The 22,575-nt window shown below is 44.1% G+C and overlaps 3 protein-coding genes and 1 non-coding gene across 5 annotated transcripts; 2 read left to right on the top strand and 2 right to left on the bottom strand.

Annotated features, from left to right (window-relative positions):
* Positions 1-1,183: 1,183 nt before the first annotated feature.
* On the top strand, positions 1,184-5,153 carry LOC133924989 (gamma-soluble NSF attachment protein-like). Its single transcript, XM_062370760.1, has 9 exons — positions 1,184-1,347; positions 2,528-2,595; positions 2,679-2,763; positions 2,847-3,005; positions 3,080-3,217; positions 3,612-3,690; positions 3,941-4,020; positions 4,167-4,296; positions 4,829-5,153. The coding sequence occupies exons 1-9, from the start codon at positions 1,202-1,204 to the stop codon at positions 4,928-4,930; spliced, it is 987 nt and encodes a 328-aa protein (XP_062226744.1). The 5' UTR covers positions 1,184-1,201; the 3' UTR covers positions 4,931-5,153.
* A 1,053-nt stretch (positions 5,154-6,206) lies between these two features.
* Positions 6,207-6,782, bottom strand: LOC133925617 (uncharacterized). The gene has a single exon (XM_062371482.1). The coding sequence runs from the start codon at positions 6,780-6,782 to the stop codon at positions 6,207-6,209; it is 576 nt and encodes a 191-aa protein (XP_062227466.1).
* A 4,325-nt stretch (positions 6,783-11,107) lies between these two features.
* On the top strand, positions 11,108-11,193 carry TRNAY-GUA (transfer RNA tyrosine (anticodon GUA)). Its single transcript is given in 2 exon segments — positions 11,108-11,144; positions 11,158-11,193. It is a non-coding gene; the product is annotated as a tRNA-Tyr (tRNA).
* Positions 11,194-13,651: 2,458 nt separating this feature from the next.
* LOC133924988 (probable UDP-arabinose 4-epimerase 2) lies at positions 13,652-17,612 on the bottom strand. 2 transcript variants are annotated; one of them, XM_062370759.1, is made up of 11 exons: positions 17,246-17,612; positions 16,977-17,100; positions 16,445-16,569; positions 15,891-16,004; positions 15,698-15,805; positions 15,518-15,609; positions 14,997-15,138; positions 14,811-14,911; positions 14,604-14,733; positions 14,364-14,508; positions 13,652-14,256 (listed from the first exon to the last, which is right to left on the bottom strand). In XM_062370759.1, the coding sequence occupies exons 2-11, from the start codon at positions 17,035-17,037 to the stop codon at positions 14,030-14,032; spliced, it is 1,245 nt and encodes a 414-aa protein (XP_062226743.1). In that variant the 5' UTR covers positions 17,038-17,100; positions 17,246-17,612; the 3' UTR covers positions 13,652-14,029. The 2 variants fall into 2 exon arrangements, with proteins under 2 accessions (XP_062226743.1, XP_062226742.1); XM_062370758.1 differs by having other exon boundaries at positions 17,327-17,611.
* Between the last annotated feature and the right edge of the window lie 4,963 nt (positions 17,613-22,575).

Here is a 22,575-nt window from a genome sequence, read left to right as displayed (position 1 = left end):
GGTCCCTCGGTCAGAACGCGTGATCTCGTCGTCAGACCCTGCGTGGATTTTTGCGTGCCGGTGACCACCGAGGCACCGGCATCACCAGTCACCACCTTCTCGCCCGTCTGATTCGTGGGCTGGGAATCCGCGTGCCGCTGCCATGCACCGCACGCGTGCATGGGCAGTTGGGCAGGCGATTCTCATTCACCGAGCAAGTGGTACAGAGCAGCCGCCGCGGCTCGCGGAATCGGTCGCTTTGGAGGCTGAAACCTGACACGACGTAACGTGCGATACCACGATGGGGGACCGTCCGATGCCTCAACTCGTGCGCCTGCAGCCGATCTGAATCTACTGCGGCGTAGGCGCCTGGGTGGGTTGTGCACGCGCGCGAGGTCTCCAGCCGTGCCCGTGCGGCTCGGACCGCTCGGTTGCTGAGCTTTTTATTTTTATATCTTTTAAATTCGAAAGTTGTAAACATATGTGTCCTTTTTGAAATTGTGCAGCTCTATACTCTGACACCCTTTGAAAGGCGGACATGTTTTAAAAAAATAAAAATGCAGCATTGCAGTGCTCTCAAAATTCATAGCACTATTGAAATAGTCATGAAAAAAATTGTGGTGCACAGTATGCTATTATATAGCTCTAAAAAAATGCAGACAAAAATATGACTTGTAAAATGGGAAACAAAAAGATAAATTTTTATCTCTAAAATTTGTCTTTTTTGTTTCTCATTGTACAAGTAATTATTTATTGATTTTTTTGGAGCACTATATTATAGCATCATATACACCAATTTTTTTTAAAAAAATCATGACTATTTTGATAGTGTTTTGAATTTTGAGAGTATTAGAATGCTGTATTTTAATTTTTTAAAAACTTATCATCCCTACAGGTAACAAACCTGTCACACATGAGTATAGTCTATAGAGTTGCAAAATTTCAAAACGGACGTATATATTTTGTGTTTTTGGATTTAAAAATTAAAAATAAAAAATTCCGAATTGCTCACCGTGCTGACGTGCGGCGGGTGCGTGGGCTGGGAGCCCCGCGCGGAAGGGAGCTGGTGGGCTTCGAAATTGTCGTGATGTTTTGGGCTCGACGGCTTGGCTCGACCAGAAGTCTCTACGGTCCAATTACTTGGCGGCGATGAGACGGATAGGATTGAGCGACACTACACGAATCTCAAAGAGGAGCTGGATCCCTCGTCCTCATCCGGCAGATGTCAGCTCAGCTGCTCGCCTCAACCGAAACAAGCAGACGTGAGAGTCTGGGCAGCGGAGCGGAGAGGAGAGGAGAGGAGGCGGCGGTCTCGGCCATGGCGAGCTCTTCCGAACCCGACAAGCTCATGACCAAAGCCGACAAATTGTGAGCTCTACGCCTCTCCTCCAGCTGATCGCTGTTATATTTTCCTTAGAGAAGGGGATTTCATGTCCTTTGTTGGGTCAAGAACGCGAGCTATATTGCCTGTTGGAGCGTTGCTGTGTCGAATTAGAACCTAGTGATTTGTATTTCTCGTCCGATCATGTCAAAGTTTATCGCCAGTCGCCTTTTCCATCGAGCGATCCACAGAAAGTTTTTGGATCAAGGACCGGAAACATTTGGATCTACCACTGCTGTTAGACGGAGCTAGAGTTCTTTGTGGAAAATCAGGCCGCTAGTTTTGCGATCTCAGAGTGGTTGGTAGATAAGCTTCAAGGAGTAGGTTTTAGAGGACTTGCCCCAAATGCTGGGGGCTCTCCGAGTTCTTTCTGGATTCATTCCAAAGGGTTCATCAATTCCCGTAGTTTAATTTAGTTTTATGTTAGTTAGGTGGAACTATGTTCAAGGACATGTTGATTTCGCAGGGTATCTTTAGATCCTTTAGTGGGTGAAATCCTTGTAGACCTGATCTCCTAGATCATGGAGCGTTTGAAATCTCTGCACATATCAATTTTGGGGTGTAGCTTGTGTTACTTTGACAATGGTTACGCGGTGTAGCTTGAAGTTGAAGTCCAGGTTAGTGCATTGCTTTGGGAGGATTTGCTGTGCCAAATCAACTGCATAGCTGCAATTTTTCCACATCCATACCTTTAGCTTGGGCCATTGTGTTGCTTTATTCTAATAGTAGATGATAAACAAGAGCACCTTGCCTTGCATAAAGATTAATCTCTTGTTTAGCTTTGCCTCTTAAGGATTCTTTAGGATGTTTCGAATGGATACTTGAGTGCCGTTGTCTAGACAGTCAAAGTATGACTTAGTTTTGAGCTGTCTCCTCGGTGCAAACAAACTGCAAAAAAGTAATGTAATTGTTTTTCTGTAATTTCCAAGTTTTACTTTGTTCTGTCGCATGACAATACATCAGATCTATATTGTTAGATATTGTCGTATTTTCTTTTCTACTAATGTGTGAGTGCTTGCTACATATGCATATTTTCCTCTTCTTCTTTTTTTTACTGTCGTTCATGGTTATCAATGCGCTGCCTACAGAATTCTGTTTCATGGACTAAATAATTAATTCTGTGTAAATCTTGGTCCCTTGATCATTTTCTAAAATGTTCTTTTGCAGAACAAAGTTGAGCTTTACAAGGTGGAATGCTGATTGGAAAAGTGCTACATCCTTGTATGAGCAAGCTGGTCTGTGACATTTACCATTGTTTTGTTTTCTTGTAAGTTGTTCAATGTAGTGCACATAAGTGAACTTCATTTCTTCTTTAAAGCAATTGCATATAGGTTCAGAAAGGACAATGAGAAAGCAAAAGACGCATTTGAGAAGGCTTCAAAAGGACAAGAAATGATCTCCTCGTATCCTTCAGAAATTTCTCTATAGTTGTGGTATTTTCACATCAATGAACAATCACCTAGTGCACCCTTAACTAGTTTCATAGACCATGGGATGCCGCTAAGCACATGGAATCTGCTGCTGCTTTGGCAAAGGAGCTTGGACGCTGGAATGAAGTTTCTGATTTTTACCTCAGAGCTTCAGAGTTATATCGTGAATGTGGAAGACCACAACCTGCATCTGATGCTCTTGCAAAGGGTGCCAGGTAGTTAAAAACAATTGTATAATTATGCGAACATTGTGAAAGCTTATTTTCTAAGCATACTATCATGAAATCAGTGCCTTGGAGGAAAAAGCTCCTGATGAAGCTATTAAAATGTATGACGAGGCTTGCTCAGTTCTAGAAGAGGATGGGAAGGAGCAGATGGCTTTTGACTTGTATCGTGCGGCAGCAGCTTTATATGTTAAACTTGAGAAGTAAGAATACACAGCCAAGTTGCCTGCCTCTTATAATTTTGCATAGTTGAGGGTTGAAATGTGGACTTCTTCCTTATAATTTCGCACTGTGGCCTGTCCTTTTATCTGTATGGCATCTTATGCTTGTTATCTGGAAAGTTAATCACAGAATTTTTTTAACTAATAATAAGGTCCTAATGTCACACTTTCTATAGTCAGTCCTCTGCAGCTAACACCTAGTACTTGATATTTACTATCATACCAAATGATGTGAAACTATGGGGGTTTGCACATTTTCACATACCCTCTCATTCAACATCTTTCTGACATATAAGCATGTGTATCATTTAGCAATGCTAGCAATGTTATTCACATTATCTTGCATTTTTTCCCCATCTTTGGCCATCTCTGTCAGGTATTCGGATGCTGCAGCATTGTTTTTAAGACTTGGTACAGCTGCTGATAAGTGCAATGCCATCAACAGCCAATGCAAGGTAATTTTTTCACTGAAATGTACTTAACTATTCGGAGACTTCATATTTATTAGATCGGTTAGAAAGATTGTGCAACAGAACTGAGAATTTTGCAAATTATAATATCCTATTTTGATCTTATAAATTTGTCGGTAATCAAATTTCTTTAACAAAATAATAACAAGAATAAGAATCTTCCTTACTTACGTACTGAGAGTATCATGATTTGGACACAAAACTTGTCTCATTTAAAGTTGTTTTGTGTATTCAGGCTTATCTGAGTGCAATCATCATCTATCTTTATGCGCATGATTTTCAGCAAGCTCAGAAATGCTACAATGATTGCTCAGAGTATGTTGTACATTGGTTGCAGTTACTATCGTTGATGAATATAGTATAATATATTTGTGCTACGTGCTAAGTGTTTGGTTTTCCATCAAATCATGAAGTGCAAAAAACATATTGTCATCATTATTTCCTTTGCTGCCACATTGCAGGGTTCAAGCCTTCCTCAATAGTGACCAGAACCGATGTGCAATGAAACTATTGTCTGCTTATGAGGAAGGTGATGCTGAAGAAATCAAACGTGTTGCTCAATCAAGCGCCTTCAATCACCTTGACCATGTGGTAAATCTTTTGATTTTCTCTGTAAAGTCCATGCATCACTGAATTATATTGGCTATGCTATAGTGTTTAAAAATAAATGGTTATACCAGAAGTTGCCATCTGGTGCTGCATGTGCATAAAATGGTGAACTATGAGCTGAAAAATCGTAGGTTGAGCCTGTTATTTCAGTTCTCCTTGTACATAAAAAGTAAGCATTGAATCTATTGATGCCATGCTGTATCGCCTATGTCCTAAGTATGCACACAAAAAAAAAATGATGTGCAAAGGCTGTCTTTCCATTCCTGATGTTTACTGCTTCAAGTGATATGCATGATGCTTTATCATTCATCAGAATCGATTTCTTGCAAAGAATGTCTTAATTGCATTCCATTATCACTTTTCTTTCCACACGATCATCGATTGATTCATGTTCTAGAGTCTAGACAGCTTGCATTCTATCTCATGGAATGTTCCGCTGGCTGATTGTTTACTTGATCTGTACCTGTCTACGCTTGGGATTCATAATGATGTTTGGTACTGTGCTTCACTGAAGGTAATTAGGCTTGCAAGGAAACTGCCGACTGGTGATCTGCAGGCAATCAATAAAGCAGCTGACGACGGCCAGGAATCCTTGGACGAGGATGACCTAACTTAGCACCGAACGCCCCAGGGAAAGATGCATAGAGCAAACAAGTGAGGATCCAAGGGACCCCCATAATATGCCATCGATGAGCAGGAACAGTTGTAAAAAAAAGTAACGTGAATTACATTCTAAAACTTGTGGGTAGCACCTGTATCATGAAATTTGCCACGCTCAATTCTGTTATTGCACTGCATTTGTACTGGTTGTTTGGTGCTATTGAGATCTTACTGTGGTATGCGCTTGTCTTGCCTGTGCTGTATGACTTGCGCAAGTCCAGCGTGGTATGCATGTTGTGCAAGCACAAACGAATTCCACGGCTCTGAATGATTTGTACAAGTTCATCATGACAGTTTGTCAGTTTAGCTACACGTTGTTCCATTAATGTATACGATGTGGTCATATACCAGCACGTAAGAGCGCTATTGACACGTCCGTCCTACACGAATGAAGCTGTCCGAACTGTTTCTATGTATGATAATAAAATGATATAACAGTAAACGGTACACGTTGACACTTGCAACTTGTATGAAGTCGTGCTTTTTTATTCACCGAAATCACCTCCCTTGCTCTCGCATACGCTCTTTAGAAATCAAAATCTACCAAATTGTTGATTCTGATTCAACAAAAATATTTTTTTAGGAAAAAAACAAATTGGAAATGCTATCAAATGCACCTTTATATGGAAGTAAATTCTATAATACCTTGTTTCAGAAAGAACCTCGTGAGACTTTATTCATACTATTCATCTCATGATCTAATAGCTGAACTGAAAAGTAAAGAGAGTGAGTGAATAACTCATATGAGAGAAAATCTTTTATAGAATCAGATCCTATAAAATTTGCTTCTCGCTTATACAACATTATACTAGTGAGTATCTTACAACCCATTTCTTTTTTTAGTCTAGCTGTGTTTTGAGACATGTCCACCCAAGAAGGCAACCAAACTGACAGATTATTGCTTTGTAGTCACGACGCAATAACGCATCAAGCAGAGCAACACACAGATCAGTTAAGGTGCATGGACATCAACGAAATACCCAAGACATATTATTACGAAATACAAACTCCGATTATCTCAAAAACAAAGCTATAAAGTACAAAGTGCGACGCTTGGTTTTGTTACATGACCACAGAAAAAACAAGATACAACGACTACCAAAGCTGGAGCTGCATGCATGCAAGCATGCACATCAGCACATGACATGAACATGGAAGCTCTTGTTGAGCTCGCCCAGAGCAGGAGCAGCCCAGAGCTGCACCCATGCTTCCCATGCTTAGCATGCACACGGTCATGGAGACTTGTCGAACTTGCGAGCAGGAGGTAGCCTGGGAATACCGGGCACGGGCGGGAGCGGCACCGGCACCGGCAGTCCCGAACCAACGGGTGGCACCGGTACCACCGAACCAACGGGTGGTAACCCTGGAACACCGGGCACGGGCGGAAGCGGCACTGGCAGCCCTGAACCCACGGGTGGTAGCCCTGGAACACCGGGCACGGACGGGAGCGGCGCCGGCAGCCCCGAACCAACGGGTGGCACTGGCACCACCGAACCAACGGGTGGTAGCCCTGGAACACCGGGTACGGGCGGGAGCGGTACCGGCAACCCCGAACCAACGGGTGGCACCGACACTACCGAACCAACGGGTGGTAGTCCTGGAACACCAGACACGGACGGAAGCGGCACCGGCAGCCCCGAACCAACGGGTGGCACCGGCAGGGTGGGCAGCTGCGCCACCTGAGCCTTCACCTCGCCGCTACTACCAGCGGATGCTGCACCGCTCCCTTTCAGCTCCCTGCCGCCGCTGGGGGCGAGCTGCAGGAGCGCCGCCGCCAGCAGGAGAGCAACAGCCAGATGCCTCGCCATCGTTGCCGTGTTTGTGCAGCGCGCGCTAGCTTGTGTTTGCATGAGCCTATGCGTGGCCCTGCATCGCCGTTTTATACGCGACGAGCTGCAGGGGTGGCGGGGGGACGCGTGGACGCCGGTGTGACTCGAAGGCGGCGTACTGCTTCGGGCCAGGGTGCGCGCGCGGCCGCCGATCGCTGTGCGTGCAGGCTCATGGCACTGGTGGTTTCGTTTGGCCGTGGCGATCACGTGTTGGCGCGCCCGCGCCCTCGGGATGCGCGCTGGAGATCACGGCCGCGTGCCGCCTGCGCCTATGCCTGTGACTTGGGCTGCTAGCGCGCGCGCGCGCCCGCGGAACAGGATTTTCGTGCCGCGGTGGCGGTGTCGGCAGCATGAGGCGATGCCGCCCTTCCACCTGGATGGGCGGTGGGCCGAGCCAGAGGCGCACCGCTCGGCGTCGCCCTTGGCACGTTGCACAGCCGGGCGCGGATGAATCCGGCAGTCCGGCACGTTAGCGCGATGCGCGTGCGAGGAAGCGATACGTTGATTCTTTGACTGATATACGGAACGATCCGTCGCTCTGTCTAGATGGCAATGCATGTATACTTCTTGCTGTGCAACATAACACACATTAATTTTATTGGGGCCACGGATACACATTGATTTGAAATTGAGTTAGCGATTGGTTCATTAATTCGGTTTAAGATCAAGTTACTCGTAGTGAGTTTTTTTATGTTGAGAATTACATACTTGGTAGAGAAGCGGTTAAAGATTTGAACATATTTTAACGTGGATTAAATGAGACCGACAAATCTTCCAAACCACTGGTAAAAAGTTTAGTGTCTTCTTTATAGTTTGCCTACTTAACCTTATTTATTTTAAGCAATTTCTATTTCTAGAATTATAATCACTTACATATCATCCTAAGTTGCAAACCTTAACATAGACATAGAATTGATTATTTTTATTGAGACATAGATTTTAAAGTTTTTATATGTATTATAACCAATCATTTTAATTCCGCATTAGAATCGGTTATATCTTGTAAAATTTTTAGAACCGGTTATTCACTCCTCTCTAGTCGACCTCCTCGATACTACACTTGGAGAACTAAAAATGAGCTCTCCTTTATTCCACTCAAGGAGCTACCCAGAGAGCTCTATCAAACAGATCCTTTAAGTGTCATAAGCTTTGGCAGTTAGACTTTGGAAACATAATATTGTGATCATGCATGTGTGATGTTTCGCATAAGGGAAACTCGCGTCCAATTTATGTTTGTAACTGTGAATGTAGTATTTACGGGTGTGCCAGTATATAGAGCATACGAAAGATGAGAGGATAATGTTGATCGGAAATATGTAAACTTTATTCATACATATTGAATTCATAAAGTACAGTTTCTTTCATTATACATATTACTCCACGACACACACGCTATCTGATTATCTCAATGATCTGACGATTAATTTGTCTTGATTCCCGGAATTTCGTAAAGCTCTCTGGTTAATTACGCCCGTCTTCGGGCTACCTCCGATTAAACAACGCTGTCGGTCGTCATATCAAGGTCCTCTCCAAGACTACAAGGTTGTAATCACATGCAACAAAGATCAAGCAAAGTAAGCATTAAAAATAATAAAGCGGTAAAGATGGGATAATAGTGTAGCATGAGTTTTTTAGACTGTTTATGTATCTCGGGTCATCATCGGTCACGTATGACCTCATAATTGTGTATGTATGAAGATGTGATCTAGGAGTGCGGCACGATGCGTAGCTTCTATCGGAAGCGACAACATGACCACAACTAGGAGCTTTATGCTGTGCTTGACTCGCTAAACTCCTCTTTGAGCCTCGGACTTGTCCTCATCGACCAACTGAAGGCAACACACCATGAAGGCAAAAGACACACAGACGTAGCCACAAAGGTGAGGGTTATCACGATTGGGTCACAAAGGCTCCTGCCGTAATGGCACATTTATTGTTTCTAATAAGTGTTATTGGACAACCACATAGGCAAGAAGCCACATGGGCACTAACAGCCACATAGGTAAAGGGCGATCACGTACTGGATGGCCACCTTTTTTTAGCAGAAGGAAGATGTCTGAGCAGAAGGAAGATGTCTGAGCCATTAGCCATATGTTAGCATTGGTCAAGCAAGAACAAGCCTCATCAGCCAAAGCCAGAAGGGCATGATAATCACATATGCATCAAAAGGGTGACGACAGCAAGCTCCAAAGGCATTATTAATTAGCCATCTTTCTCATAAGTAGTATAAGGGCAGCAATAGAGCGAGCAGCCACAACAAAACCTTAAGAACAGATCCACCATTATTGAGCAATTTTAGGTTATCACAATAGAATAACCATCTTTATACTATTCAATCAACCATCAATCACATAGAGACAATCTTAAAGAATTGTCATCATCTCATCATTCAAGAATAGCCATCATCTCATCTGAACATTGAGCCACAGGACCGACAACATGTGAGCATCACAACAATATTAGATGATTTGGTAAAAAGCGTAGCTTGTATCCCGGGGTAACTAGAGGAAACCCACACCATGAGCTTGGCCGACAACAGCAGGTATGCGGGAGCTTCAATGGCACATAGTGACAGCTAGATAGGCACAGGATGCGGTTGGTCCATTAGCAAGACCCAGCGGCGTGCCAGCGCATAGCAGTAGCAGAACAAACCAGCAGCAACATATGTTTGGCACGGCTGAGACACAGGGACAGTTGGGCACAAACACAGGCCATAGCAGTGGGGAACACCTCACCAGAAGCACATACACACGCCGATAGTAGCACATGGGTGGTCCGCACGACAGATAGACTAACAATGCGGAGGCACGTACGCACAATGACGCTCAGACACCTTGTGGTTGTGCAGGCAACACATGGATCACGGCAGCAGGTAGGGAAAGGGGTAGTGAACAGACGCGCACCAACAATAGTGACCACAATACGCATCAACACGGTGACCGACCAAAGCACAGCAACAAGATCCATGGCACAATATTGGCACTATCTGAGGCTCCTCGACTTTGATTTACTACCTGAGGGCAAACAAAGGGTCAAGCTGGGCATGGTGTACGACATTCATCACACATGCGGATACAGAAAGAGAGGAAATGCACCGGCGGCTGGGCGTAGTACCACAGCGCGCAAACGACGGAGACAAAGATGAATGGTGGCTGGGCTGCCAATCGGGCACAACAGCGCACATAGACAGAGAAAGGAAGCAATAGCACCACGGCGCGATGGCCGGGGACATGCACAATCAAGACAGGTGATAAAGCGAGAGAGAAAGAGCCGGCGACCGCACATCACGCCGGGATGTCGCCCCTGATTTGACTGCATTGATCGGGTTCAGGCTGGTGGCGACGAGGCATGACGAGGTCATGCTACTAGTTGTCGGACAGAGGAAGGAAAGGCACGGTCAGGCTCACCTTGCAAGACGATAGCGGTGGCAATGCAGCCGGTGTTCATGGTGACGACGGCTTGCAGTCGGTGTTCATGGTGTGCGGCGAACTTGCGCAGTGGCGGCGACAATTTTGTGCAGCAAGAACTGGATGTGACCGAGCCTCGCCAAGGTATCCAAGCTCCGATCCCCCACCGGGCAACTGCTCCCTCCTTATATAGGCGGTCTAGGGTTCCCTCGAAGGAGATAAGCGCATAGTCTATTGGGATTTGGAGGTGGATTCGATTCAACTCGAATCGGGGCGTTAGGGATAGAGATAGAAGCGACCTGAATAGAGATAAGTGATGAATACAACTCGGATTCGAGGATTGGCACAAAGGCGGTGCGTGCAGCACGCCTGCAAGGCTAGGGCCCATGGAAGAGGCGGCTTGATGTGGTGGAGTGGCGCGGCGCGGCGCGGTGCAACAACTTTGTGCGAGGGGTGGTGCAGCGGGCTTGGTGGAGTGGCGCAACGCACGCCCATACGTGCTAGGTGGCGGCGCACCCCAAGTGGAGGAGAAGTGAGCTGGTCGAGAAAGGAAGAGGAACATGGTACTCCTCGGGTGCCTGTTCAGGTAGAGCGGGTAAGGTGGGGGAAGACGGGTCAGGCTGGGCTGGCTCGGTGCGGAGAGAAAAGGAGGGTGGCGGCTGGGCCAGCTGTGGACCAGTGAGCTCGGGCTTGGAGAAAAGAAAGGGGAAGCACGAAAGAGGAGAGAGAGGTGGGCTGACCTTAGCTTCTTTTTTTATTCTTCTTTTAGACATATATGTATATATATTTATGAAAATGCATATTACGCGTACCCTTCGCTAAAATTTCGTCATACGTGTAGCTAACGAACCTTAACTATGGTAACCAATTTAATTAACATCCATGCAAGGACACAAGCCGACCTTAGCTCAGTTGGTAGAGCGGAGGACTGTAGTATTCGCAGACAAATCCTTAGGTCGCTGGTTCGAATCCGGCAGGTCGGATCTCTATTTTTTTCTTCCAGCGTCGTGATGAAAAGAGGTCGCGGCCCCACGCTCACGCCACCACTCGGCCGTCGCGCCGCGCAAAAGAAGCCCAAAAACATCCCCAAAGTTTCTCCGACCCTTCCAACTACCTTCCTGCACAAATTCGGCAAGAAAACTTTTTTTATACAAATTCGGCAAGAAAACTAGCATGACAGCAGCCTGTACAAACTCGAGCGGCAGGTAATTTCAGATGTGTGTACTTGTAAGCTGCCTTTGGAAAGAGACCTTACAACACACACGGAATGAGCAGTCACGAGAAGCGAAAGCTGAGCTCGATGCACCAGTAGCGCCGAATCCAATCATTTTCACAGGGCATCGAGCCACCAACCAAGAAACTGCACATGCCAGTGCATTCCATTGCGACTATTCAGGTGTATGGCAGAAATCTCCTTGCACGACTTATAACCACACGCACCAGCACTACAAAAAATAGTGTTCTCTCCAGGTTTTCTCAGAAGTTTCGCGGTGCAGATCGACTTTGGTCCGGAATTTGACGGTTTTCTGGTGTAGTTCCAAAGGAGTGTACTACTAGTACTGGTGTCTAACATATATTCCGGAAGGAAGGATCCTTGTAATTCTTACCGAAGGATGCATTTGGTAGTTAGTGGCTCTTGCATTACAACAGGTCAGCTTCCGCTTCTGGTGATATCAACATCATCACCAGTTTCAGGGAAATATCGAATCCCTCTTTGTAATTTCGTTTTGCAAACTGAAAATGCATTACTTTCTAACTCTGCAGTTGCATTTTTTTGTAATATATACCTTCTAAAATTGATACGCGAACAATCGAACGCGGCAATGTATGATATTTAATAAACATAAGAAATGAAAATGAAGAAGGAATTAAACAAAGTAATTTTGCCTCTGCATAGGAAGGATCGGAGAAGCATCGAGTCCTGCTAAAACTACACCATGGATTACCTTCGTTTGTACACACTTCTCACGAAATGACGTAAAACTTCCGTGCTACCTCCGTTTGTACACACTACGCTTTCCTGATCGCAGAGTTTCACACAGCCTCCACGCCATTTATAAATTATAACTAGAGCTTGGCACGAGCTGGCGTGGTCGCCAACGGCTCACTTCCAATCCTAGCTCCAAGAACCCTTCGCAGTCGTCGCCACTATGCGGCCAGGCCTCAACGACCGTGGCGGTGGCGGTGGCGGTGGCGGTGCCGACGCCGATTTCGCAGGCATCGGGTTCACTGCCTTGTTCACCGCTGTGTCGTTCCTCCTCCTCGTCGTATCCGGCGGTGGCGGCGACGCCGGCGGCACGGGCTTCGGCCCCGGCACGGAATGGCAAGTCATCCTGGCGTTCGGGCTCATGTCTGCCGGCCTGCTTTGCGTCATGCACGGGATGCGGGCACGCGGCGCGCGGCCACCCGGTTTCGTCCGCCGCGCCGCGCACGCCGCGGCGGCCGTGCTCTGGCACGCGTGGGGAACCGAGCGACTGCTCCCGGTGGTGATCCTGCTCATGTGCCCGTTTCTTGAGGCATGGTTCGATTTCTTGTGACGACTACCAGCGAGCTGGAGAGCTCAGATTACAGAGCGGAGCATGCTCGTCGGTGAGTTGCCCGTCCATTTGGCAATAGCAAAGCCATCTGAATGGTTTAAATCTAATAATCTATTAGAAAATCACTTAACGCCCCCTATACTTCGTTGGTTTATGTGTGGTTTTTGGAAATTTTGATTATATGTCCGAAATTAATTATCATTTGATTATATATGGGACATATAATCAAAAGATGGTTAATTTTCGATATATTATAAAAATAGGATCAACTTTGATACATATAATCAATTTTCCCATGTTTCTTTTGGATTCATAGGCTCCTCCTAGTTTGGCCGTATTCTCCATTTGGTCCTTTGACAGAGCTTGTTGTCAATTTGACGGAAGGGACATGTGAAGTGTGTGAGTATTCCCAGTTGGCCCTTTGCCTCCCCAAATTAGAGCCATCATGTCGGACCCACTTGTCAATATCACTATATCCCTGATTAATACTAGGGGCAAATGTTTAAAGATCAACTGGGATTATACGGACGGATTATAAAAGGTCTAAATGGAGAATACCGGTTAAAATAGAGGGGCCCATGATCTAAAAATGGGACGCGTAGAGTGAATAAATAAGTGTATAAAACCACATAGAAATAGGGGGCGTTAGGTAATTCTTCCTCTATCATGAGGTAATAACAAGTGGGTCCTTGGATACAACTATATTGATGGTGGATGCTAGGTTCCTTTCTTTCTTCTTTTTGAAGAACTATGTAACTATAATGTATCAAGCACATGTACTCTGTACTATATTTTGTGTCAGTGAGAGCAGTTTAAAAAAAAATACATTTACATAACTGTACCACATAAACGCAAGGAATTCAACCGCTGAACATGACAGAAGAAGGATTGTGTAGACTTCAAATAAGAAGCAAACGTCAACTTATTTATATCCTTTCATTCCATCACCATGAAGGTTCATACACAAGATTGATCTAGTCTGTCTACATCACAATTTTGCATTTGTATTATTATATTGTGCTTCAGCGCATATCAAAATAAATAAAAATGTCACCATTGAAAAAGAAAACCTATATACGAACCTAATAAAGGAACAGGTAGAACATTTTCTCTCTGATTCTGTGTCTTCTTCCAGCGCTGCAAAAATATCAGGACTCCTCTGTGGCTGTCTGCTATATATCTATGGTGAAGAACCAATTGTCTGAAGGCTACATGGCTGCACATGGACCCATGAATCTGTGTGTGAAAGCCTGATGAATCTATGAACCTATCGAACTCTGAATCATGCTGATCCATAACCGTTCGGGTGGGCTTTCTGCCATTTCCATGCCATGGAAAGGCTTTCACGAAGATCAGTGTAACGAGCTGTCCAGTTGAGCTCGCTGTGGATTTTGGATGGGTCGCTGTATACCTCAGCATAGTCTCCAGGTCTACGGGTAAGGTATTCAACCTTGATGGAAGCTCCTGTTGCCTTCTTGCATGCTTCTACAAACTCCTTCACTGATCTACCTGATAAAACATGAAATACCATATTCAGAAACAAGGGAAGAAACTATCTTAAATAAGTGGGCGTGTTATTGTGCAATTTTTGGTCTCATTATTGATATTTGAACAACCTTGGCCTGTGCCAACATTGTAGATTCCAACTTTGCCAGTCTGAGCTTTATCAAGAGCTTTGACATGGGCATCAACAAGATCTGTGACATCTATGTAGTCCCTAATGCAAGTTCCATCTGCAGTGGGGTAATCGGTTCCTCGAACCTGAAGGAGAAAAGAAAGTTATATACCATCGTTGATGACTGCAGCTTCTTAAAAAAAAGGAAATTGATGGGTGCTGAAATGAGCATGTAGAGTACCTTCAGCCCTGGAATAATTCCCAAAGCTGCATCAAAGCAAGCACCAGAAATCCGACCATGTTCACGCAGCTCAGGCCTTGGAGCTTCCCCTAGCCGTCCCTCTGGGTCTGATCCAATCACATTGAAGTATCTAATTTATTGGAACCAGGAACCGAGTTAGAATTATTCTATGGATTATATTCTAATCTAGGCTAAGGAAAAGCAAACCTTAAGATCATGACAGCCATGTTCGATTTCTTTGACTTTGTGAAATCTAAAATGATGTCCTCTGCCATCTTCTTGGCCTTTCCATATGGGTTGATGGGATTCTGCATTGGTTTAGCAAATAGTTAGAATCAAACTATGGATAGTATCCTAAAACTTGGAAAAGAGCTCATGCATTGAGAGGCCAACCTGAGGAGTTGTTTCTACAATAGGCATCGTATCAGGTTCGCCATATGTTGCACAGGTACTCGAGTAAATCAGAGTATTTATATTATGTGCCGCCATTGCCTCAAGCACTGTCAATGTATTTGATGTTATGTTGTGGTAGTATCTGTTATATGATATATCAGTGTTAGTAGAGCATATGCAGTAGATTAGTAGGAATGACATTTGCTACAGATGATTTCTGCACGGTGCAGGTGCAGTAATACCCAGGAAGCAGCACAGATTGGAGCTAAATATGAAGGTAGGCTATCAAGAATGACAAAATGGTGTGACTTGTTGTATTATTACTTTTGAGTTTTGATTTCAAGAAACACTGTGGAAGTAGATGGCCACATATAGAGATTTGTTACGATAATAACGGAAAATAGGGGTGCTTTGCTACATACACATCAAAGAATTGCACAGGAATCATGTAATGCTAAGCTTTCAAATAATAGGGCAACACAAGAAATCAACATACTCAATCCCCAAATTAAACCTTGTACCTGAGTGGCTCCATTGTGCTCTCACCAACATAAGCAACAGCAGCAAAGTGCATAACAGCATCAAATGCATTCTCTGAAAATATTTTGTTCACCTGACTATTGGTTAAGTGCGAAACATGTCTCACCAGTGCAGAAATGCAGAAGAAACCGCAAAGTTATCAAAGTTCAGACAAAGGATACAGCTTTTGCGTCGCCTAAATCAGCATAAATAAATTGAAGCCTCCCAGGCTCTGGAAACAGTTGTTGAAGAGCTCGGACAGCCCCCATGTTCCCTCTAGAAAGGTTATCCTGTAAACATCAAAGGACGGAAGTTGCTATTACTATCAAAGTTCCATAGAGAGGAATAGAATGTGAGCTAGGAATAAGAATTTACCACAATGGTAACTCGATAGTTGTCCCTAAGGAGACGAAGAGTAGCATGCGAGCCAATAAACCCAGCACCCCCCGTCACTAACACATGGGTCACCCCAATTTCATGGCGAGAGAACTGCAGGACATGTGAGTGCAATGCATCAACAAAATGTCTCCAGTTTGAAATGAGTAAAACTTTGACAGTAAAAGCTGCAAAACTACTACATCAAATGGCAGTCTGAAATGCTTCTAAGAAATTGCTGAAATTGTGTATTTCTTATACAATTGCTACAATGCTTCATCTAGAAGCAATGATGCATATATGTATTGGGGAAATAACCCTTGCACAATACAGGAAGAACGAGGAACATTCAACCATAAGATTATATGGCATCACTCATGGCACATTAACAAGTTTCTTCCAATTGCCTTAATGGCACTTCTCTGACGAACTAATCACATTAATGTTCCATAGAAACTAAAATGGTGTACTTAAATCGTAAGGAATAATGACAGATGCCAAGTCAACAGCAAGTGACAGTGACGTGGTTAGTTGTGGAGAGATTCAGCACGTACCACACTGGTACTGCTGAAACCAGGAGACTGTTTCAACACAAGTATGCACATGACAGTGAGGGCAGCAGCCACGGCGATCTTCCCCATGAAATTAGGCTTCCGTCTCGAATCAGCAAAGTCCATCCCTGCGAAAATGACAGGGCGAATTAAAAGTTGTGCAAGTAAACTCATAATCCGCTGGCCCCAACTGTGGTTTGTAAGCCAGAAAGACAAGTTAATTCTACTGGTATACAGCATTATTCATTTGTGGGATCAGTATTGCAGTTTCACATGTTTATAGGTTTCGTGTTAGATTCGGAAGATTAAAATTCTGTACAAGCTAAATTTACATGATCAGACACTCCAGTAAAAAAAACATTTTTCATCTTTGCAGTAAATTTCATAGTAGAGCATTTTGGTTTATAACTTCGTAGTCATTGAAACCACCTTTCCTGCTCAAAGCCGGATGAGTAGAACTAGAAGCAAAAAAAAAGAAAAAAAAAGAAAAAAAAAGGAAAGAAAGAAGAATAAACCAGGGAAGGAATTGATGTACCTGACAAGATCCAAGGCCTAGTGGTCCTAGCCTGGCTTCTGCTCCTGGAGGTTGTTGGCATGTGAGGTCGGCTCCCAAGAATGAAATCAACAAGAACTCTACTTCCCTCGTCCTAGCTGTGAATCTGTATCACGCAATTTGCACCAGATTATTTGTAAGAACACACAACAGAAATATCGTTAAAGAAGAAAATTTTGCACATCAGCGAACCGTCCCGACAAAATAATCAAAAGGAAGGGGAAACAAGAAACACAGCGCAGAGGACCAACCTGAAACGCCTCGCAAGAACTCAAATCCTTGACGAAAGAAACTCAAAGTAGAGAAATAGGGATCACGGCAAGAAAACTCACCCCTTGAGCGAGCAGATCGACGCGGCCGGAGAAGGGGAGGCGGATTCGCCCGGGGATTTAGGGCGGCGCGAGATCGGTAAGCGCCCGAGGAGGCGGAAACGGAGGGAGGCAGCCCAGCTGTCGACGCCAAGATGGGAAGGGAAGCGGAAGCGGAGGCGAAGGAGAGGGGCGGCAACTGAGGGAGGAGGAAGCGCGACCGCGACGACGTCTCTGACGCGTAGGAGCAAACTCACAGATCAGTAATGACGTCACAGTAACTTCGACGTCAGGATTTCGGGTCGTCGGGGCCGTTTCTATTGCCGGATCATAATAAACGTGTGGTGATTTATTTAGCAGTGCCAGATATTTTTTGCATTTTTCCCTTTTCTTTTGTGAGGAATCTTTTTGCGTATAGTTGGCTAGCCTGGATTCTTTGTACTTTCTCATATCAACACGGTTTTTGATAGTCACATTGAATGATAATATCTATAAAAATACATTATTTTAAATAAAAAATAGTTGTGTATATAGTATGAGAGTGGTTGTTATGATCAATTTAGTAAATCAAATTTATGTTGTCAATTTATATGATTTTTAGATATTGATAATTAAATTTAAAAATGTTAATTTAGAACCAATCTAAATGAATTTATATTTAGGACCAGAGAGTATTTTCATTTGCATAAAGCTTTTTTCTTTATTTCCTTGTAGGTCTCTGGTGCCGATGGTGACCTCATCGGCCAAACTCTTTTGTGCTTTCTGCTAAATCATAAATCTAAGCTGTCATTTCCTATCATTCGGTCAGATAAACTGACTTTGTATCGCCGTCCTCTCCTATATCGTTTATGAAACCGTATCCATTTTCTAGTGCAATACTTGTACAAAAATACTCGTATCGTATAACTGACTGTGAGAATTGTTTGAGTGACAAAGAGAGTGGTATCATATTCTTATAAAAAGTATTCTTCGCATACTTCAGTAGCACTTGAGGGTGGCACCTTTAAGCGCTATTGCGAGAATAACACAAAACGGGTAGCTTGACAGCGAGTCAAAGAAAGCTCCCATCCTGGTTCTTCTCCTCGGTGTTGGCGCGTTGCTCATGTCGCGGTCGAGATCAACTGGTTGGAAGGCGCTTCCCTTCCACGCGGACTCCACAACTCTTTTTTTTTCTTCTCCGGTTTTGGCTTCTCTGCCCTCACCGACGGATCCCATCGCGGCAATAATATGTGCGCTGCAACCTCCGACAAAATAAGATTCAGAAAGAGGGGAAAAAAACTCGAATCAGATATATACTAAACTCTAATCGGTTGAGAATCAACTGTGATCGGTGGATCAAATGTCAGCATTTGCCGGTGAAAGATAAATTAGACACGGAAAAGAAGATTTGGAGATAGAACAGGTACGTAGACAAGTGCCGATTGAATGATTCAGACTGTTCGTGTGTGCAGAGCTGGTCAACCCTGCTGTTTGCGAGATTGAGATCGTACCTAACAATTCCTAATCAGATAGGCACATATAGATTTATCGTCTCTCGTTTTTTTCGTTTATTGTTTGGTTCTGGGAATCTTCCAACGCTGGGCTCTGGTTAGGCGTGAGGCTTACATGCACTTGCGACTTGATCGCATCCTGCCTAACGCTTGTGAAATATTGGAGCATGCACTGCCACTAAGTAAAAAAAAAAAAAAAAATCATAGATGATGAGTGATAATTGTTATAGGTGATGGGTCTTGTATCTGTTATTAAAAAACGTTATTGATGACTTAGTTATAAGTGACATGTAAGGATCTATCATCAATGAGGTTATAGGTGACGGATCGTGACGGTAGCCCGCCACCTATTAATGTCTCCACTGAGCTATATAGAAATATATGAGTGATGGGTAAACTTTTGACCCGTCATTTATGATATTCTATACAGCTCATGAGAGAACATATAAGTAACGTGTAAAGAATTTACTAATTACTTATCTAAATACATAAGTGACGGATAACTCATTCAACTATCACTTATGTCTTTCTCACAAGCATATAGGAGAATACATAAGTGATGTGTAACTTCTTTACCCGTCACTTATATGTAGGTTATCTGTTGGATTGTCCTGCTTCTTGGCTACATTCTGGAGCGTAGCTAGGATTTGATAGTAGTCTTCTCCCTACAAATAACAGCAACACATCCATATCGACAAACACACTTCATTACATAATCACAAAGGTTATAAAGTTCCGACCAATTTATTAAAAAAATCACAAATATTACAAAGTTTCGATCAACTCATATTACATACGATCTACCTCACAATTTAGGGATTCTATAGTATAACTCGTCATGTGGGCTGATGACTTCAGACACCATGAACTCGGTAATCCATCGTCAAATCTCCAGGAGTGCACTGTCGTGAAAAAAGAGAGTGTCAAATCCCTGCATAATTGACACATAACCAATGTCATGTTACCATAGAATTAAACTAATTACTGAAATTAGTTGCGAATAATCTCTCATTGAACTTACATCGGAAGATTTGAGATCCTTCATGCGGAGTTGCCTAGTAGTTGGTGGTGGCACTGCTGAACATAAAATTTAGTGTTAGATCAAAAGGGGAAAAGAATAAATAGAGAACATTTGGTAATCTATTAGGTAGCACTTACCGCGAACCTGGTCGTGTGTGTTAGTTTGTGGCCATCTTTCACGTTGTTATCAAGTTGAGCTCGAAGATACTAGTCACAAGCCCTGCATAAAGAGGAATCGATTATAGAGTATCTTTTGATCATATTGGTCTTGACGAGTCGAGGTAGAACACCAAGTTCCACTTGAGAGAAATAAACCAGTAAGATCTATTAACCACTAGTGTTATGGGTGCCCAATAGGTAGTATATTTTAGAATATTTTTGCATTACCCTGGCCACATGGTTCGTAACGTAGTCAGGGTGAAGTTGGATGACCGATATTATAATGGTCTCAGGGTAAAGAAGTACGATGGACTTCTGGTTCTTCTTTGCTTCTTTCATCAAGTGCCTACAGATAAGAACATAGTTAGATTCAAGACTTAGTGATATAATTAATTAATATCCAATTTCAAGTGACTTACAATGTGAAGATCCGTAATAACAATATATACAGGCCTTCAAGGTTGAAGAGATCATATAAGTCATTGAAACCCACAATAAAATAGCTGTCATTGTTACTTAATAAATGTCATCGTTTGTACTGTACGGCTATGGATGTGGCATTGCTGTCTCTAGAAGCTTGCATGTAGCAATTATACAGGTTGACACATGCTTTTTTCGCCCTTGTTAGGCCATCTACCGTTATCATGGGCTTCCCATATTGGAATTTCGTATTGGCCTGTGTCCACGCTACTCCAATGTCTGTGGACTTCTTCGTTGATACAATAGCCTTCGACCTCTCCGACAGGTGTTTCTTATAGCTTTTTTCTTGATCTCTTTTTTCTTCTTCTTTGGGCACTTTGGGGGAGACGACATTGGAGCTGGAAGTGAGACTGCCATATGCGGAGGAGAATGAAGCAAAGACAGCTTCTCTAGAGGAGGAGAAGGCGGTGAAGCTGCCTTCTCTAGAAGCGAGAGGCGCGACGATGGTACACTTGACGCTCGTCCAGACTAGGATGCATTGGAGACCACGATGTCGCTCATCTTCCACTGGATCCTTTGACGAAGAGCTTCACCCAGAGTTATGACTTCATCATGTGGGGGGGGGGGGCTCCAACACGTGATTGGTGTCATTGCTATATATAATGTCCAGCGTAACCACAACGTAGCCATCATATATCGGGACCGTATGTAAGATACAGATGTCTGGAAGCACCTGCCCCCTTGCAACCTCGATGAGATACATGCGAGGCCTAATAACAAGGCTGCAAGGTGTAGGCCCTTCTAGCAGGTCAATCGCATCCGGCTCAGTCACGACAGCAGCTACTTGTTGCTCGACCTTCTTGGAGGCGCGGCTACTCTTCCCTGCAGCTCCGAGACTAACTTCCTATGGCATGGAAATATCTATTCCCTTTGATGCAAGCTGCCCCATGATAGTTGTATAAACTTTTCATGTGATGTTATATGTCAATACATCCACGTCCACTGCACCCAACCTCTTCCTCTTCTTGTACATTCCGAGGTCTTCGGGAAAGCCGTATTTCCAACCCTGGGAACTAGATACATCTCGCACTTGACTTAGGTGCTCCCATTTTCCTAGCGCCGCTGAGAGAACATCATGTTCCTTGACCCTGATAAAAGAATCTTGGCTAGATTTAGCTGCCTTTTCTTTTACTTTTTCTACGATTGCCTGGGTTTCGTTGTTTTTGAATGTCATTTTTATACTTTCGGACAACTCACCCCTTGCATGCAAACATGAATGTGATCATCCCGAAAATTGGAACCAAGGATTCTCACGGCCTTCTCTGGCTAATTTTTCATCCTCTGCCTGCCATTTGGCCCTTTTCCCTGCGTACTCGATTGTGCTAGTCATGTGGTTATGCTTGTTCCTAGCTCGAAGTTGCTTCTTCTCCTCACTCTCCTTTTTGAACTGCTTTGAGCTCTTTATCTGCACAAAAGAGTCCCAATCTTTCTCTTTCAAGTGCTTGTTGCTCTCGAATGGTGTCACCCCTTTAGCCACATACTGATTCGCAAGCTTGCTCTTAAAGTTTTGGTGAAGTTTCGCAATCGCTTTCATTGCTGCATTGACCGCTGTGACTGACCGTTTGATGCTCGCTCATGTTTTCAGGGTACTCCAGATACTTCTTGACGACATTATTGAGCAAGTCCCTCTTAACTTCGTCATTGAGGTTTTTGGACTTAGTCATTATCGGCACCCTATCCCGAGCAATGAGCCCTGCAACCCTCCAGAATCTATTTAGGGTCTTTTCATCCGTAGGCAGCCCATCAGCATCGATTCTCGTAATGGTAACCTTGTCTGTCGGGCACTGTGTTTGTCACCTTGCCTTTTGGGTTCGTGCACCATTACCAGCTATCTGCCTTGAAGACTACGCTTCCGCCATCTAGAGAGAAAACAAGGGGAGTTGATTAAACAAAAAATATTTCTCCATTCAACAAGTATAAAATGCACTGACTCATATCAATACCTCTTCGGCGGGATTGTATTCTTCGTCACTTGCCCACGTCGGCTCTCCTGCATCGGTGACGGGTCAGGGCTCGAACTGTGATACTGGCTTTCGCTGCTACCGGAGGAGGACGTCGAGTGTGGGCAGAGGGGAGCGTGGCGGTCGTGATGGAATTGGTGGACCCGTCAGTAGGAGGTTGTTG

This window comes from Phragmites australis, chromosome 7 (genome assembly GCF_958298935.1).
Source record: "Phragmites australis chromosome 7, lpPhrAust1.1, whole genome shotgun sequence".
Taxonomy (NCBI): domain Eukaryota; kingdom Viridiplantae; phylum Streptophyta; class Magnoliopsida; order Poales; family Poaceae; genus Phragmites; species Phragmites australis.
This window is presented reverse-complemented; position numbering and strand designations above follow the sequence as displayed.

Excerpts from the sequence above, each read along its gene's own strand:
- LOC133924989 (XM_062370760.1), top strand. The coding sequence starts at position 1,202 with ATGTCAGCTCAGCTGCTCGCCTCAACCGAAACAAGCAGACGTGAGAGT. Across the intron at positions 2,596-2,678 it reads ATCCTTGTATGAGCAAGCTG|CAATTGCATATAGGTTCAGA; the intron begins GTCTGTGACATT and ends TCTTCTTTAAAG. Across the intron at positions 4,297-4,828 it reads TCAATCACCTTGACCATGTG|GTAATTAGGCTTGCAAGGAA; the intron begins GTAAATCTTTTG and ends GCTTCACTGAAG.
- LOC133925617 (XM_062371482.1), bottom strand. The coding sequence starts at position 6,782 with ATGGCGAGGCATCTGGCTGTTGCTCTCCTGCTGGCGGCGGCGCTCCTG.
- LOC133924988 (XM_062370759.1), bottom strand. The coding sequence starts at position 17,037 with ATGCCAACAACCTCCAGGAGCAGAAGCCAGGCTAGGACCACTAGGCCT. Across the intron at positions 15,610-15,697 it reads ATTTAGGCGACGCAAAAGCT|GTGAACAAAATATTTTCAGA; the intron begins GTATCCTTTGTC and ends ACCAATAGTCAG. Across the intron at positions 14,734-14,810 it reads ATGGCTGTCATGATCTTAAG|ATACTTCAATGTGATTGGAT; the intron begins GTTTGCTTTTCC and ends CCAATAAATTAG.